The 18,256-nt window shown below is 48.1% G+C and overlaps 1 protein-coding gene across 2 annotated transcripts in view; it reads left to right on the top strand.

Annotated features, from left to right (window-relative positions):
* Positions 1-3,570: 3,570 nt before the first annotated feature.
* The window catches only part of PRIM1 (DNA primase subunit 1), a 92,745-nt gene continuing 78,059 nt past the window's right edge, over positions 3,571-18,256 (top strand). Inside the window, exons 1-2 of one of the 2 annotated variants that reach the window (XM_029594847.1) lie at positions 3,571-3,794; positions 4,660-4,817. In XM_029594847.1, the coding sequence (XP_029450707.1) occupies positions 3,692-3,794; positions 4,660-4,817 (261 nt within the window). In that variant the 5' untranslated portion in view covers positions 3,571-3,691. The remainder of the gene's footprint in view (positions 3,795-4,659; positions 4,818-18,256) is intronic. The other variant, XM_029594848.1, reaches the window with a different exon arrangement.

Here is an 18,256-nt window from a genome sequence, read left to right as displayed (position 1 = left end):
CAAAGAAAATTAAATCAGCCTTTCTAATTTGGATAATGTGGCAAAGTTCAGCAACTGCGCTGATATTACACTGATAGCAACAGGTTTAAAATATAATAAATCGCTGCACAAATATCCAGTGCCAGCCAGTCAGGCCAGGCAACTGAGAATGACTTCCCCCTACAGGGAAGAGAATGCTTGAGAACACATCCTTCCTCTAAGTCAGTAGCAGTAACAGCAATGAGATGTTAATTTGCACAGGTTTATAATTTTTTTTTAACACAGTGTGACAGCAGCTAACAGGATTTGAACAGATGGAATGTTTCTAATCTTGAACATAAGCACTGTTGATACAGAAGACTGTAGTAATACAGAATTCTAAGACAACAGCAAAGCAGGATCTTTCCTCCACGAGTGAGAGATAGATCCAACTGCAAGCTGAAACAGTCAGGGATTGCAGTACAAAGGGGCCAATGCAATATAGTGCACTCAGCCAAGCGCACTGTTAACCCACAGTTGGACATGGGTAAAGAAATAAGCATGGGGGTAGCTTGCTTATTACGGCGGTTACTACCCTAAACCAATTAAGCCTGATACAGCACATTGAATGCATATACAGCGTTGCTCTCTGCTTCAACGGCAGGGGGGGAAAGGAAGAAATGTGGAAAACAGGATTTACATTTAGACAACATCCAACAAGGCATTGATCTGTGCAGTCTGGGTAAACAAGCATCGGGGTAACTTGCTTGATGCGGCGGTTACTACCCTTAACCATTAAGCCTTATGCTCACCTTTGATGCACCTCCAACATTACTCTCTGCATCAATGGCAGGGGATGGCAGGAAACTTGAATCAAACAGTTACCAACAAGGGCCCTGAAATTGGTGGTTGATGAAATAGATAAGTATGGGAAAATAAGTGTGGAAGCTTGCTGGGCAGACTGGATGGGCCGATTGGTCTTTTTCTGCCGTCATTTTCTATAATAGACGCTAATCAATCCCCTAATGCAATAAGGGGATTAGTGCATATTCAACGTGCGTCCAACGTGGAGTGAATCTAATAGTGCTCATCGCATGCAAATGCATATGAATGAGGCTATTAGGCATTCACTCCTGATGCAAAAAAAAAATGTGCGTATCAGACACATTTAACTGTCATCTATTAACGCCTGCCTGGAGCACCAACGCCGATAAACTCAGTGTCGGTTTTCCATGCCAGCGGACAGCCGAGTCACAAAAACTGATCGGTTTCTCATTAGCAAGGAAGCGCTAGGGTCGCGCAATAGCACCTCCTTGCTAACATGACCCCCTAATTTAAATATTGCATGGCGCCCCCATTGGAGGCGCCTGGGGCACGTTAAGAAAGAGGGCGCTGACTGTTCAGCGCCCACTTTCTATGCAAATTTATTGCATCAGCCCCAAAGAATGGAAAGTTCAGTGATTCGCTGATTTAGAAAAATGCTTCCTTCTGATAATTTCCCTTGTTTTGTCAGTCTGGTTTCTTTGACAACAGATCCCAGTTCTCCTCTGACCTCACACCAGCATTAGGCATGAGGGCTGTTTACTATGGAGACTCCCACATGACCTGCCTAGACTCAGAGTCTATTGTTTTAATGCAGCCAATACTTTTCAATGGGAAAACATAAATGAATGACATATGTTTCATTCGTGGGACTTGCTCATACGATTTCGAGGGTAAATGAATCAAACGATTATGGTATATTTGTCATGGATAGGTCATTCCTTTTAAATGAATGTACATCCCTAACAATTAGTAGGGATGTGAATCGTTTTTGAACGATTAAAATTATCGTCAGATAATTTTAAAATCGTCCAAAATCGTTAGAGTGCACGATACAATACAAATGCCCCTGATTTATCGTCAGGGGCATTTGTATTGTATCGTTAAATAGGGCACGGGAAAACCGGCACACCAAAAAAACCCTAAAACCCACCCCGAACCTTTAAAACAAATCCCCCACTCTCCCGAACCCCCCCAAAATGTTTTAAATTACCTGGGGTCCAGTGGGGGGGTCCCGGCACGATCTCCCTCTCTCTGGCCACGGCTGCGTTAAGAGAAATGGCGCCGGTGGCCCTTTGCCCTTATCATGTGACAGGGCAAAGGTAGCGCCGGCGCCATTTTGGTTCCTGGCTCCCGACGTCACGCGTGCAGGAGATCGCCCCCGGACCCCCGCTGGACCCCCAGGGACTTTTGACCAGCTTGGGGGGGCCTCCTGACCCCCACAAGACTTGCCAAAAGTCCAGCAGGGGTCCGGGAGCGACCTCCTGCACACGGGCCGTATTGCCAATCTTCAAAATGTATTGGAGTGCTGAAGAAAGTGGGCTATGGGTAGTTAGTATGAATGTGGGAATCTTCAAAATGGCGCCGGCGCTACCTTTGCCCTCACAATGTCATACGGGCGACCGTCGCCTGTATGGTCGCCCGTATGACATAGTGAGGGCAAAGGTAGCGCCCGCGCCATTTTGAAGATTGGCAATACGGCCCGCGTGCAGGAGGTCGCTCCCGGACCCCTGCAAGTCTTGTGGGGGTCAGGAGGCCCCCCCAAGCTGGCCAAAAGTCCCTGGGGGTCCAGCGGGGGTCCGAGGGCGATCTCCTGCACGCGTGACGTCGGGAGCCAGGAACCAAAATAGCGCCGGCGCTACCTTTGCCCTGTCACATGATAAGGGCAAAGGGCCACCGGCGCCATTTCTCTTAACGCAGCCGTGGCCAGAGAGAGGGAGATCGCGCCGGGACCCCCCCACTGGACCCCAGGTAATTTAAAACATTTTGGGGGGGTTCAGGAGGGTGGGGGATTTGTTTTAAAGGTTCGGGGTGGGTTTTAGGGTTTTTTTGGTGTGCCGGTTTTCCCGCCCTCCCCCGATTTACGATTTTTAACGATTTAAAAAAAAACAAAACACGACAATCAGATTTCCCTCCCCCCCAGCCAAAATCGATCATTAAGACAATCGATCACACGATTCACACCCCTAACAATTAGTGATTATGAATTTTTGAGAGGGAGAGAAGAGGGTAAGGGAACTTGTGAGATTTTCTTGTGCTCCTATATATGTGTGAAATTAAAAAAATGGAGAAGGAAATCAGGTTTGGGGAAAAGTAACAGAAATTCAGTGATGGGTGAATGCTGTTAGCATTGGAAAGGAGACCCCAAAAAGAAAATACAGAAAAATATATTGAATACCTGAGAGTTCTGTGGTCTGGAATATTGGATTAAAAATTACTGTGAACTGCATCCTGCTTTTAAGTGAAGGTGTGCCATTTTTACTGTTCCTTAAAAGGAAGAAGTGGCTACTGAAGATTACGGGCAGATGATTTATCTGAAATGAGACTGCCCTGAAGAAAAGCCAGGGTCCCCAGTAATTCCATCCGGTATCGCGCCAAACAAAACCCTGTTTGTGACACAGCACCGGGAGGGGTTCGGGAGGTTGCATGTGTACTCGTCCCATCCCCACCTAAATTGGTATCATGAACAGGATCATGGACATACCACAAGCAATAATAAGAATATACTAGCCTGAACGACCTTAGAAAACTACAACTCCCGACATACCTTGGGCGTGGTCGCGGCACATATTGCATCACGTGAAGCGACACTGCGTTCCCGCGCTGTTTTATCCGGAGAGGCTGTGCAGGGGGAAGAAGGCTGTAGCGGTTTATAGGCTCGTCTCTAATTTTGTTCTTGCGAGGTGCCGTCATGGTGGATTTTAATGCGGAAAGTTTGCCGGATCTGCTGCCCCTTTATTACCGGCGACTCTTCCCGTGCTATCAGTATTATCGCTGGCTCAATTACGGCGGAGGTACGGGGAGACAACTACAGGATGGATCTCCAGGGATGTGGGGAAGGGCTTTAGGGGGTGCAGGAGGTGATGTAGAATGTGGAGGGAAAAAGAAATGAAGGTGTGGAATGGGGAGTACGGATTGTGAGAAAGGGCTCAGGATGTCTGGTGTGCGCCGGGAAAGGCGTCTCTGAGGTTGCAGAAAGAAGGTATTGGAGTGCTGAAGAAAGTGGGCTATGGGTAGTTAGTATGAATGTGGGAAAGTGTTTGGTGATGAGCAGGAGAAATTTTAGATAAAAGGGTTGGGATATGCCAGCAGATAGGGCTAGTGCTTCCATTAGGCACTAAGTGGTCCCCAGCCCTGTCCTGGGGGCCCACCAGCTAGTCCGGTTTTCAGGAGGCAGTGCATGCATATTTTCTCTCATGCATATTCATTGTGGATATCCTGAAAACCTGGCTGGCTGGGGGCCCCCAGGACGGGGTTGGGGGACCACTGGCCAAAATTTTGTGGGTGGAAAAACCTACCAGCATGAGGCTCATAAGAGTATTGTGCCAGAGCCAATGACTCTTAAGACAGGGAGCACTGGCTGTAGCCTATGCCACCAGTAAAAGGGGGTGAATGAGTGCTGTGCTGGAGCTACCACCAATAGGCACGGTGGGGGTGCATGTGACCAAAGGCTTGCCTAGGGCACCAAATACTCTTGCACCTAACCTGCCAGAAGGGGAATAATGCAGTAAAATGGTGGTTGTGTCATTTGATAGTTTTAGCCATGGAGGGGGTGAGTGGGGCTGTAATAGCTGAGCAGTTTTGGGGATATAGTTGGGTAGTGATGCAGAAATTTGCTTTTCTAGTTTTAAAAAATTGTATTTATTTTGCCTTTCCTAGTAGTAAAAAATTACTTTCAGAACCGTGAATTTTCTTTCACACTGAAAGATGATATTTATGTGAGATACCAGTCTTTCAGCAACCAGAGTGAACTGGAAAAAGAGATGCTGAAAATGATTCCTTATAAGATTGATATTGGAGCTGTCTATTCGCATAGGGTAAGTTTGTAACAAGGTCGCCTTTCCAGTTGGCCAATGTTTGGCTTTTGCTGAGTGTGTGGGATTCTAGGCACCCATCTAGAAAAGATGATTGAGGAGGATACAAATATTTTAAATAAATAATGCTAGGAATCTCAGCAGTGATGAGAGGCCAGATGTGACAAAGTTGAGGATTACACTGAGGAGGTAATTTTCAAAAAGATTTATGTATGTAATTGGACTCTTGAAAACTGCTGCTTTTACATGTGCAACTTCCTTGAAAATTTGCTTCATAGGGCTGAATTTTCAAAAGGTTTTTATATGCATAAATATATATATATATATTTTTCTATGAACAACAAAAACATATCTTCCCACGCAATCATTCATTCACTGTGCCCATGATCCACTCTAGTAAGTTCTTTAAATCTGCCTTCAAAATTTAATTTCCATATATATTTGCCATTTATTTCTCCAGTTGCCTTTGAAAAACATCAGCTGCATTTACTTCTATGTAATTTCCCCACATTAATATAAAGAAACTTGCTTGTTTTCATTTTCCAAACATCAGTACATTTCATCTCAAAACATGGTGTCATTAATTAAGCCACAATGGTAGATCTGGGGGAGTTTTTTCTATCCATTTCATAAAAATTGCTTTTCTTGCTGCCATTAACCTAATTGAAACCAACTTGTTGGGTTATCTCTTCCTAAACTAAAAAAATTCTAATCAAATGAAATCTCAATTTTAACAATCTTTTGTAATGTATGTAGGGACCTTTTGTTTTCAGGTTTTTTTTTTTAATTTTTCCTGAGAGTTTATTAGTGTATGTGTGATAGCAAGAACAAAAATACTTACCAAGAAAAATGACTTTTTCTTAGTGTTCAGATGGGTGAATCCAAAACCACTGGGTTATGCACCTTTACCAGTAGATGGAGATGGAGCAAAGCTGACATCACGGTATACATACCCCTGCAGTGACATCAGCCCGCTAGTATTCTCCGTCTCAGCGGATGGTGGACGTGCACCTCCCTACTGGTGATTGCTTAAAAAAAAAAAAAGTGAGGTATTATTTGCTTCGCTCTCATGTGGTGAAGTCCCTCCCTCAGTTGAGAATTCCTGAGGTGATATCTGTGGTCCTTCATGAGTGGTCTGGTAGCTGGTTTTTCAACTGGCATGGGCTTAGCTATTGGGGGGGGGATGGGAAAAAGCTGAAAGGGCTGAGCGCGGCGGTGAAGATTTTTCTAGCGTGTAGCAGATGGACTCAGGACCAATGGGTATAGTGTACTCATGATAGCAGTTGGAGACGGATCAGATTTCAGTCTGACGTCAACCCTAGTACATATACCCCTGCAAGAAGTGCAGCTCTTCGGTATTTTCTGTCTCCATAGCAGTTCGGGACTCTATGCTCGCTAGCACAGCGTTAGAGTAATTTAGCAAAGAAAACCAAATTAAGAAGAAATCTTATCTCTACAGACGAGCCCCGCTCTCCTGTGGTGACACCCATTGGGTCCCTTTCCCAGTTGAGAATTCCCGAGGTGATTTCCGTGATCCCTCAGAGGTAAGCCTCGGTCCGGCGGCCGACCCTCAGCAGGGACCTAGCCCCCCCGACATCGGGTGAGGCTGAGAGGCAGCGGGTGCTACTTCGAGCGTGGCGGTGAAGGAACTCTCCCTCTCCCCCCGCAGCTGGAGACCGCCCGGAATGAGACCAGGAAGCGCCGAGTCAAGGTAAGGTAGAAATCTATTTAAAAGTCTCCGGTCTCCGAAGCTCGAGGAGTCGCACAGGTCGCCAGCCGGCACCACTGCCACTGGGTTGATCTGCCCTAGCAAGGCTAGACCCGGTCAGATCCGAGGGTTCTCCAACGTGGAGACCCTCCGAGGTGGTCGCCATATTGTCCGCGTGGTCATCGTCACCATTTTTCTCTGTTCGCCGCCTTGAGCCATGCACACACATTCCTTGTGCTCAAAACGTCGTGCGCCCAATTACCGTGCGCACAAGTGACGCGCATAGCCACGCACTTACTGTGCTGGGCGCATAACTTCGATCTGTGCGCACAATAGCACGCATATCTCCCTGATCGTGTACCAATCCTACGCGCACAACTTTGACGCACCGGAGCGCATAACTAAGCCACCTGGGCCCTATATTTTACGCGTGGCACCACCGGCAAAGAAGCATGCCACATTAGAGCTGCACAGCATGAGCAGGCCACGGCCCTGTGTATACAGTGCGAGGAGGCCCAGGGGGATCCTCCCATGGCCCTCCCCAGCCAGTACCGGGTTCCAGCTTCTCGAACAGTATGTCGGACCTATCTTCTCCCAGCGGGACCCTCCCTCAAATGGGGCTCCCCAGGGACACAGCGCCTCTTAATTTAGACCCAGCATCTATCTCCTGGGTGGAATTCTTCAAAGGTCTGCATACCTTCGTCCACATGCAACTGGGGCCTCCGATAATACGGCCACACCCTCCGCCAGAGGACCTCAATATCCCGGGACCCTCTATGCCCAGGGAAGTGATTCCACCACCCAGAAGCCCCACCTTCCGGGACATGGACAACTCAGATGAGGAATCAGAATCCCTGGAGGAAGGGGAACTCCCTCCGGGGACAGAGCCCCACCGAACCATGAGGCTCTTCTTCACCAAGGACGAGCTTCCAGACCTGGTCACACACAGCTTGAAAGAGCTCGCTATCCTGGGCACAAGTGCCTCTGGGGAACCTAAGACGAATCCCCTACTAGAGGGACTCCATCAGATCTACCGTCATTTCCCACTATTACAAGCCGTCCAGCAGCTAATTGACCTGGAATGGGATGCCCCGGAGACTACGTTCAAAGGGGGGGCATGCCCTGGCAGCCATGTACCTTCTGGACCCAGCCGCCAAAGATCTCCTGACATGTCCAAAAGTGGATGTCATGGTCTGCGCGGTCTCGAAGCGCACTACTATCCCAGTTGAGGGAGAAGCAACACTCAAGGATGCTCAAGACAAGATGTCTGGAATACCCATCCTCAAACAGTCTTTTGAAGTCTCCGCTATGTCTCTACAGATTGCAGCCTGCTGTGCTGTGGTGACATACGCCTGCTTATCACAGACCAGGAACAACACTCCTGGGGAAGCCCTGGAACCAGCAGTATCATTTCTCACGGATGCCGCTTTTGATTTGGTGCGCACCGCAGCTAGAGGAGTGTCATTAGCTGTGGCAGCCAGAAGACAACTCTGGCTCCGAAGCTGGTCGGCCGACGCATCTTCCAAAATGAGACTCACAAGGATGCCCTTCAAGGGAACCCTCCTGTTCGGAAGCGAACTAGAGAAACTAGCCAACAAATGGAGCGAATCCCCACTGCTGCGCTACCGGAGGACAGGAATAAGAGAAACCAGCAACCCCCCTCCCCCGAACTTCCAGGGGCAGAGGATCACAGCGCTTCAACCCATACAGAAGCACATATCAAGCGGTTCGCCCCGCAGGCAGGAGCCAGTCCTTTCGGAACAAGCACCACAAAAGAGGAGCCAGCTCGAGCCCAGGCCCCAGTTGCTCCCCACAATGAAAATTAGCCTACCCGTCCAAAGGAAGAAGCCATAGGAGGCAGACTTGCCCTATTCTACCAAAGATGGGTTGAGATAACTTCGGACAAGTGGGTCCTAGCCATCATTCAAGAGGGATATTACCTCAATTTCCACCACCTCCCTCCGGACAAGTTTGTGGAATCCCCCTGCCACGACCCTTCCAAGAGGATGGCAGTGGAAGCTACACTGACCAGATTGCTAGCCTTAGAGGCTATAACACCGGTGCCTGCACAACAAATACTGGACATTATTCCATCTATTTTATCGTTCCCAAGAAAGAAGGAATGTTCCGGCCCATCCTGGACCTCAAGTCAGTCAACCGCCACCTGAAGATTCCTCGCTTCCGAATGGAAACCCTACGCTCGGTAATAAGGGCGATTCAACCAGGAGAGTTCCTTACATCCCTGGATCTGTCGGAAGCCTACCTACCCATTCTGATCCATCAAGAGCATCAGCGTTTTCTATGCTTCACGGTCCTGGACTGTCACTACCAGTTCCGTGCACTACCATTCGGGTTAGCCACAGCACCCCGGACGTTCACCAAGATCATGGTGGTAGTGGCAGCAACACTGAGGAAGGAAGGAATCCTCGTACACCCTTATCTAGGCGATTGGCTGATCAGGGCAAAATCCCCAGATGAAAGTCACTAGGTGACCAGCGGAGTCAAAACTCTACTGGAGAGCCTCGGGTGGGTGGTCAACACAAACAAGAGCTGTCTGCAGCCCTCCCAATCTCTAGAATACTTGGGAGTCCTGTTCGACACCAAACAAGACAAGGTCATCCTGACACCGACAAGGAGATCAAAACTGATGACCCTGTTGTGAACCCTGTTGAGCGAGCTTCGTCCCACGGCATGGGACTACCTCCAAGTCCTCGGCCTCATGGCATCCACACTGGAAGTAGTGCCATGGGCAAGAGCTCACATGAGACCCCTACAGCGCTCACTACTGTCATGATGGAATCCGCTGTCCCAGAACTACACCATACGTCTTCAGCTCCCAGACAAAGTTCGGACCCAACTACGATGGCTACAAGAAGGCCATCTGAGCCAGGGAGTGAGACTGTCCTCACCAACCTGGATCCTGCTCACCACGGATGCCAGCCTATGAGGATGGGGAGCACACTGCCAGGAGCTAACCGCGCAAGGGCGATGGAACATCAATCGCCTAGAAGCCCGGGCAGTCAGACTAGCCTGCCTATGGTTCGGTCACAGACTCCAAGACAAATCAGTTGGAGTAATGTCGGACAACGCCACAACAGTGGCCTACATCAACCATCAGGGAGGAACCAGAAGCCAACAGGTGTCTCTGGAAATAGACCCCCTAATGTCATGGGCGGAAGCGAACCTTCAAGAGATCTTGGCCGTCCACATCGCAGGGAAAGACAACATCGCTGCTTCAGCAGAGAAAGTCGAGATCTAGGAGAATGGAGACCGTCAACAGCATTCCAATTGATAGTAAACTGTTGGGGAACCCCAACCATGGACCTCCTGGCAAACCGGTCCAACGCCCAAGTGCCCAGCTTCTTCAGCCGCAGGCGGTAACCTCAGTCCCAGGGAATTGATGCCCTGGTACAGACCTGGCCACAGGAAACTATATTATACGCCTTCCCACCATAGCCCCTATTGGGCGCAATCATCCACAAGATGGACCAGTACTTCTAGTGGCCCCGGACAGGCCAAGAAGACTGTGGTACGCAGACATGCGAAGGCTACTGACAGGGAGCCCCCCCTTCTACCATCACACAGGGACCTGCTCCAACAAGGGCCGATCCTCCACGAGGATCCAGTTCGATTCTCTCTTATGGCCTGGCCATTGAGAGGACTTCTGAGGAAGAGCGGATACTCGGGGGCAGTAATTGACACCCTGCTCCGAGCACACAAGTTCTCCACATCCCTAACATACATAAGGATTTGGAGAGTATTCGAAGCCTGGTGTGAGGACTGGGACATCATTCCATGCTCAGTCAAAATTCCTGCGATTTTGGAATTCCTGCAGAACGGACTACAGAAGGGATTGTCTCTCAACCCCATCAAGGTACAGGTGGCTGCATTGTCATGCTACGGAACAAAGAGTGAGAGCGGCGGCCTAGCCTCTCACCCGGATGTCTCCCGCTTTCTGAAAGGAGTCAAGCAAAGCCTCCTTCACACCTCTTCGCGGCCTGTCTCTCCGACTATTAACATTGAAGACAGCCTTCCTGGTGGCAGTCTGTTCGGCCCGTCGTATCTCCGAGCTACAAGCACTGTCCTGCCGTGAGCCGTTCCTCAGACTCACCCCGGGAACCATCCAGTTACGCACGGACGGACTCCCCAAAGTGGTTTCTCACTTCCATCTCAACCAAACCATCTCGCTACCATCGCCAGATGAGCATAAGAATTCGGAAGAGTCTCGCAGTCTACACCACCTCAACGTCTGCAGACTCCTAGTCCGATACCTGGAAAGGTCGGAATCCATACAAAAGACGGACCATCTATTCGTCCTTCACAGCAGGAAGAAGCAAAGGGAAGTGGCCTTGGGAGCAACCATAGCCCGCTGGATCAAAGAAGTCATCAAGGCGGCCTACGTAGAAGCAGGCAAGCCATCGCCTTTACAAGTCAAGGCCCATTCCACTAGAGCCCAGGCAGTGTCCTGGGTGGAAACCAAGATGCTGTCACCTGCTGAGATCTGTCGGGCGGCGATATGGTCCTCCATCCACACCTTCTCCAGATTTTACCGCCTGGATGTTCAGGCTCGAGAGGACACAGTATTTGCAAGGGCAATTCTAAGTGGGCCACGGGCAGCCTCCCACCCGGTCCGGGAGTAGCTTTTATACATCCCATTGGTCCTGAGTCCATCAAGGAAATGGAGAAATTACTTACCTGATTTTGTTTTCTTTAGTGTAGACAGATGGACTCAGCATCCCACCCACGGCTGCCGTTATTCATGGAATTCTTGGGTGACATCCCCGAGTGCGAGTGATTCACCGGTAAGCCATACTTTCCTCCAACTAGGGCACTCATCCTACTGGGTGTTGACGTTTCTCGGTTGAGGGCACTGATGGTCTCCAGCTATAACCAATTCAAATTAATCAAGTTAACCAAGTTATTCAAATTATTCAGTCATGCATATATCTACAATTGCTTTTTGAGGAGAATACTGAAGAGCTGCACTTCCCGCAGGGGAATATGTACTAGGGCTGACGTCAAATTGAAATCTGATCTGTCTCCAACTGCTATCAGGAGTACACTATACCCATTGGTCCTGAGTCCATCTTTCTACACTAAGGAAAACGAAATTATCAGTTGAGTAATTTCTCCAATATGCCCTCTCCCCCCGCAGCCAGAGACTGACCTTGTACTCAGCCAGGACAGACTGAGCTCAGGTAAATGGTAATATAAAAAAATAAAATAAAGAGAAGAGAAGTTTTGTAGGTGGTGTTCCTCAACCCCCTTCCGGTCTCCGACTTGGTGCGTGATCTGACGGTCGTTCCCACCTCCGGCACAGGACAACCTAGCGGGTTGAGTGACCCTTGCGGCTAGGCCCCGCTCTCAGGCTCATCTGATTCACCACATAGTAGGCTGTGGCGGCGTTTTTTGTGCACTGAAGACTGACCTTTTCAGTTTTTATTGGGTCGTGCTTGTATGCCCGGCTGTGTGGCCCCGTTGTGCGCTTGGTTGGGTGCCCATGTGTGCGCATACGCACGCACTTTCATGCACTATCTAAACATCCTGGGGGAGCTCAGTCTGGGCACTTATCTAGGCACAGGGTTGAGCGCCTAATATTTTGGGGACACTATTGTCAGACGTCTGTTAGGGCATATTGATAGGCTGCTGGCATCCACAGTGAAGAAGTCTAAGCACCTTGCCCTTTGTGTTGCTTGTCATGTTCAGGCATCTCAGCCTGGCATTGTGTCAGTGCTGTTTTGGAGGCTCAGGGAGAATTGCCTTAGTCTGATTTTACTAAATCCGGTTCTTCCCAGCCTGATGCAGGAATGGAAAAAGCTGCCAGAAGGGTCGCCTGACTTTGTCAGCGGGGGAAGGTAATTCAGTGGGCACAGGACAGGTGCCCCCTGGTTTTGGAATGGATACCTCTGCCTTTTCTTGGCTAGAAGTTTTTCAAGATCTGCAGTCTTTCTTTCAGGTGCAGTTTTTAGCCCTGGCCAATCTTAAAAGGTCAGGTTCACAGGTGGTAAAATCCCGCACGCTTGATGCTGTGGGTAAACGTCTAGGTACACATGAGCCGGTCTTCCCGATAGGGACCTAGATGGCAAAAGTGATGAGACTGAGACTGATCCTTACTCCCTGGAGGATGGGAAAATTTGCTCTGGGATTGGAGCCATATAGAACTATGTTGCTCTTCTTTCATAGGGATGAGTTACCGGCTCTGATTTCCCAAACGTTGAAGATGCTGGGAGTACCTGGGGCTGATTCCATGTCTGAGCTAAAGAAAGATCCCATTTTGATTTCCTTGTGTAAAGCCTCATGTTTCTTTCCTATTATGGAGGCCATTCAAGAATTAATTGATCTTGAATGGGGCGCTCCAGAAGCTAATTTTATAGGGGGCAAGTCTTGGAAGGAATATACACCCTGGTTCCAGTTGCAAGAGAACAATTGCATTTTTCGAAGGTCGATGCGCTTGTGTGTGCTGTTACTAAGCGGACGACTATTCCCATAGAAGGAGGAGCAGCCTTGAAGGATGCACAGGATAGGATAATTGAGGCTATCCTTAAGTAGGCCTTTGAAGTAACGGCAATGAATTTGAAGATAGCTTCCATTTGTTCCCTGGAGGCTTACTCTTGTTTACTGCTCTTTCAAGAGATTGATGAATCTGGTGTGAATTCCAGGATAGTGATGGAACCAGCAGCCACCTTTTTGGCAAATGCGGGCTGCAATTTGGTCTGTACTTTAGCTTCGGTAAAAATGGCTAGGCATTAGCTATGGCTGAGAAATTGGTTGGCCGATACAACCTCAGTCTAACCTTAAGATGTTGCCCTTTAAAGGCTCACTCATGTTTGGGAATGAGCTGGAGAAAATGGCCAATAAGTGGGGCGAGTCCCTGGTTTCTCGATTACCAGAGGATAAGAAACAGGTGCCACGATCCTTTGGCACGAGAGGTCGTACTAGGGGGTTCAGATATTTTCAACTCTACAGAGGAGCGGCTTTTCAGAGGAGTTGACCTTTTGGGTAGATCTCTGTCCTTTCGTCCCAGGCAGCCCAGACAGGGCACAGACTCAGGTAGTGGAGCACCCTGAGCCTCCCAATTAAGGTGTGCCAACCCACCTCCGGGAACAGGAGATAGGTTGCCTCTCTATTTTATTGGAGGTGGGTCAAGATCACGTCAGACCAGTGGGTTCTGGAGGTGGTGATAGATGGATATATGCTGAAGTTTCGCAGTGTTCCTCTGGACGTGTTCATGGTGTCTTCCTGCAGAAGAGAGAGGCAGTGGCGTGTACATTGTCAAGATTTCTCAGCCTGTGGGCAGTGGTTCCAGTGTCCACATCTCAAGAAAATACAGGTCGGTATTCCATTTATTTCGATGTGCCCAAGAAAGAGGGCTCTCTTCGTCCCATTCTGGATCTCAAAGGGGTCAACCGTCATTTGCGGGTGACTCATTTTCACATGGAAACCTTGCGCTCAGTGATAATGGCAGAACAGACGGGGGAGTTCATGACATCTCTAGATCTGTCCGATGTGTACCACTGGCATATTCCCAGCCAGCTAGAGCATCAACGATTTCTGTGTTTCGCGGTTTTGGGGCATCGGTTTTGAACACTGCCTTTTGATTTGGCTACCGTACCTATTACTTTTTCCAAGGTTATGCTGGTGGCTGTGGCAGAGTTGAGAAAAGAGGGGATGCTGTTACATCCATGCTTGGACGACTGGCTGATTCGGGCCAAGGGTCTGGAAGAGAGCCTCTGGGTCTTGTGCAATGTGATCTCCTTGTTGCAGGAGCTAGGTTGGGTCGTGAACCTGGCCAAAAGCAATCTTCAGCCATCACAGTCATTAGAATATCTCTGTGTTTAGATTGACATGAAACAGGGCAGAGTTTTCCTGCTGGAGGGCTATATTCAGAAACTGATGGTGCAGTTTCACCCATGGAAGTAGTGCCATGGGTGAAGGATCATATGCTTTCTCTTCAATGCACAGTGCTTTCTCTTGGAGCCCACAGTCTCAGGACTATTTGATTCTGTTCCTCCTACCAATGGAGGTCTGCTCACAACTGCAGTGGTGGTTAAAAGCGGATCATCTAAGAAAGGGGGTTTCCTTAAGATCACCGGACTGGCTAGTGCTCACAACAGATGTGAGCCTCCAGGGTTGGGGGAGTTCACTATCAGGAACTGATTGCACAGGAGTGTTGGAGTGCAAAAGAATCTCTCTGGAACATCAATCAGCTGGAAGCCCATGTAGTCTGGTTGGCATGCTTGCGGCTTGGTGACAGTTTACAGGGTCGAGCGGTCTGCATAGTGTCAGACAATGCAGCCACAGTGGCTTACATCAATTGTCAGGGAGGACCCAAGAGCCAGCAAGTGTTGCAGGAAATAGCCCAACTTATGGAATGGACGGAAGTACATCTTCAGGAGATCTCAGCCTCACACATTGCAGGAAAATACAATGAAAGAGCCAACTGTCTCAGCAGACAGTCTGGATCCAGGAGAATGGCAATTGTCAAATGAGGTGTTTCAGCTAATAGTAGATTGCTGGGGCCTTCCGTTTATGGACCTACTGGCGACTATTTGCAATGTGAAAGTCCATCACTTCTTCAGTTGTAGGAGAGATACAAAGTCTTTGGGCATCGTTGCCCTTTTGATGGAGTGGCTGGAGGACAAGCTGTTGTATGCCTTTCCCCCGTGGCCCATGTTGAGCAGAATGATTCGGAAGACTGAGAGTCACAGGGGGTTGGTTCTTCTGATGGCACCAGTTTGGCCCAGAAGAACATATGCAGATTTGCGAAGGCTCTTTGTGGACTCTTCCCCTCTGGTTTTGACACATAGGGATCTGCTTACGGCAGGGACCTGTTCTTCACAAAGATTAGATTTTCTTATGGTATTGCCCTTGAGAGGGCTCAGCTGCTGGATATTCTACTGCAGTAATTGCTGCAAGTGAGGAAAATTCTCCACTACTTTAGCCTATGTGCAGGTTTGGCGAGCGTTTGAAGCTTGGTGTGAAGATCAAGGGGTGGTTCTTTGTTTGGTTAAGATCCCGCTCATTTTGGAATTTTTGCAGCATGGATTCATTAAAGGTACAGGTGGTGGCTCTTGCCTGTTTCTGAGGTCAGATGAACGGTGGGCCCTTGTCGGCTCATCCAGATGCTGTCTGTTTCTTGAAAGGAGTGAAGCATCTTCGTCCTCCCTTGTGATTACCGGTGCCCTTGTGAAGTCTTAATCTAACTTTGGAATTTTTAGTGGGTCCTACTTTTTGACGAATGCGTAACCTTTCCTTGAGGTTACTGACCTTGAAAACGATGTTTCTTGTGGCAATTTGTTCTGCACGTCAAGTATCAAACTACAGGCCTTGTCTTGCTGGGAGCCGTTCCTTCACGTGATTCCAGGGGTGATACAGTTATGTACTGTTCCTTCCTTTTTACCAAAAGTGGTCTCGGATTTTCACTTGAATCAGTCTGCTTCCCTGCCATCTCTGGACAGGGCAAGAGATGTGAAGGAATAACGCCTGTTATGGCCCTTGGATATCAAGAGACATATCTTGAGGTATTTAGAGGTTTCTGAGCCTCTCAGGAAGACTTGACAATAGCCTGCTGGATTTAGGAGGTAGTCATGGCCGTGTATGTGGATGCTGAGCAGCCATTACCTAGCCAGGTTAGGGCTCATTCCACTAGGGCTCAGGCAGTGTCATGGGCGGGGGTTAGATTGTCTCCTGACAACGTTTGCCAAGCTGCAAAGTGCTCCTCTTTACATACCTTTTCCGGGCATTATTGTCTGGATGTGCAGGCCCAGGAGAATGCGGCCTTCGCACGGGCAATTTTGATTCGGGCAGTCTCCCACCCTATTCAAGAGTAGCTTTGGTACATCCCATTAATTTTGGATTCACCTGTCTGAACGTTAAGAGAGGACAAATTACTACTTTCCTTTTCTTTAGTACAGACAGGTGAATCCAACTTCCCACCCTTGGCTGCTGAATGGTTGTGCTATGGTCCGCTTGCGTGGTTGTGTGTTCCAGGGTGTATTGGTAAGTGTCAATCCAGTCCTTAGACTAGTGTTATTACACTCTTTGTCTGAGCTCAGTGTTTTCCTGTTGGCCGAGTCCTGGAATGGTTCTCTGTTAATAATCATGTTTTGTTAGTTTGTCCACAGTTGGCTTTTGCAGAGAATACTGGTGGGGTGATGTCGCTGCAGGGGTATATATTCCGTGATGTCAGTTTTGCTCTGTCTCCAACTGCTAGTAGAGGTGCATAACTCACTGGTTTTGGATTCACCTGTCTGAACTAAAGAAAAGGAAATTATCAGGTAAGTAGTAATTTCTCCTTTTCCACTGACTTCTCCAATTTTTGTTTCAATAAACATTGCTAAATTCTCAGGTAAAGTAAAAAACAAAAAACTGAAAGTGAAGGTCCATGAATGAATGCAATATTTCTTTACAAAAAAGTTCTTGCCATATTCAAAATTGTGTATAAAAGAACCTTGCAGATTATGACACTTTTAAGCATTCTGGTATCTCAAGCCATCTCATTTTAAAGCCTTGCACTTGATCAATTATCACCTCATTTAATAATGAATATTGGATTTCTCTTAACTTGCTGTCCATTTTAATGTTTGTTTCAATAATTTTTGTATGTCCATTATATTCAACTCCTTTCAGTATGTTTTATGTTCCCAAGTTTGCAGACTTGCTGCGGTTGAGCAGATAATTGTACCACAGTGACATTGAACTGCCCTTCTTGCTGATTTGTATAAGATTTATTTTCCTGTCATGCCATCTAATGAAGATCCTTGAACCCTGTTTAGTAGTGACTGCTCTGAAAGGCAATATATTAACATAAGCTAAACTAATTAAAGCAAATTAGTGTCAAATGGTTCTTTATATACAATAAAAAAAATATTTGAGATCAAATGTTTCTTTTGATTGATGAAATGAAACATTCCCTGTACATACCCAGATCAGTCCAGACTCCGGTGTTTTGCTTCACTTCCAGCAGATGGAGATAGAAAACGTTTTACTGACACCATCACTTAACCTGGTGTGCCACCTGCAGTCTCAGTACTTCTTTGTCTCCTGCAGATGGAAGGTGGTGCAAATCCTGCAGTCTGAGGAGAATTTTAAAAAAACATTTTTTTTAAAGAATTTTGAAGTAGTTTTAGGGTTAGGATTACCACTTAGCCCTCTCTGAAGGTCGGTAAGTCCTGGGGGCCATCCTTTCAGGTAGAGCAGTGGACGAGTGGGAGGGGTTGGAAACCCCTGGATCCTTGACCCACTGAGGGGGAAGATAATTGGTGGGGCCAGTTCTCTCTCCCTCCTACAGCTGGACATCTGGAGCCTGCAGCTACAAAAGGGAAGTCATTTCTATAAAATTTTATCAAAAAAAAAAAAAAGCCTCACAGTTTTTCTTTGCTTTTTGTGGTGCTGGTCGAGTGTGTCAGCCGTTTTTTGTGGCATTCTGATTTGGGGACGTGCGGCGCTGGTGCAGGCGACTCATGCGACGGTTGTTTAAACAAAACAAAAAAAAAAGTAATTTTCTCAGCCATGCCGAGGTGGGCTGTGCACACATGCACCTTTCTCTGACCAGCACTTTCTTCCGCTGTGTCTCCGGGGAGCGCTAGGGAAGCCTCTGACAAGCAGCGATCCTTTTTGGGCAGAGCGGGGGGGGGAGCCGAGCAGTCCGTTCCTACCAAAATTGGAAAGGTATCATCGGCCATTTTATCTTTTGCTGCCACGACTGACAGGGCCTGCAAGGACGCTGCCCTGC

Source organism: Rhinatrema bivittatum, chromosome 3, assembly GCF_901001135.1.
Source record: "Rhinatrema bivittatum chromosome 3, aRhiBiv1.1, whole genome shotgun sequence".
Lineage (NCBI taxonomy): Eukaryota > Metazoa > Chordata > Amphibia > Gymnophiona > Rhinatrematidae > Rhinatrema > Rhinatrema bivittatum.
This window is presented reverse-complemented; position numbering and strand designations above follow the sequence as displayed.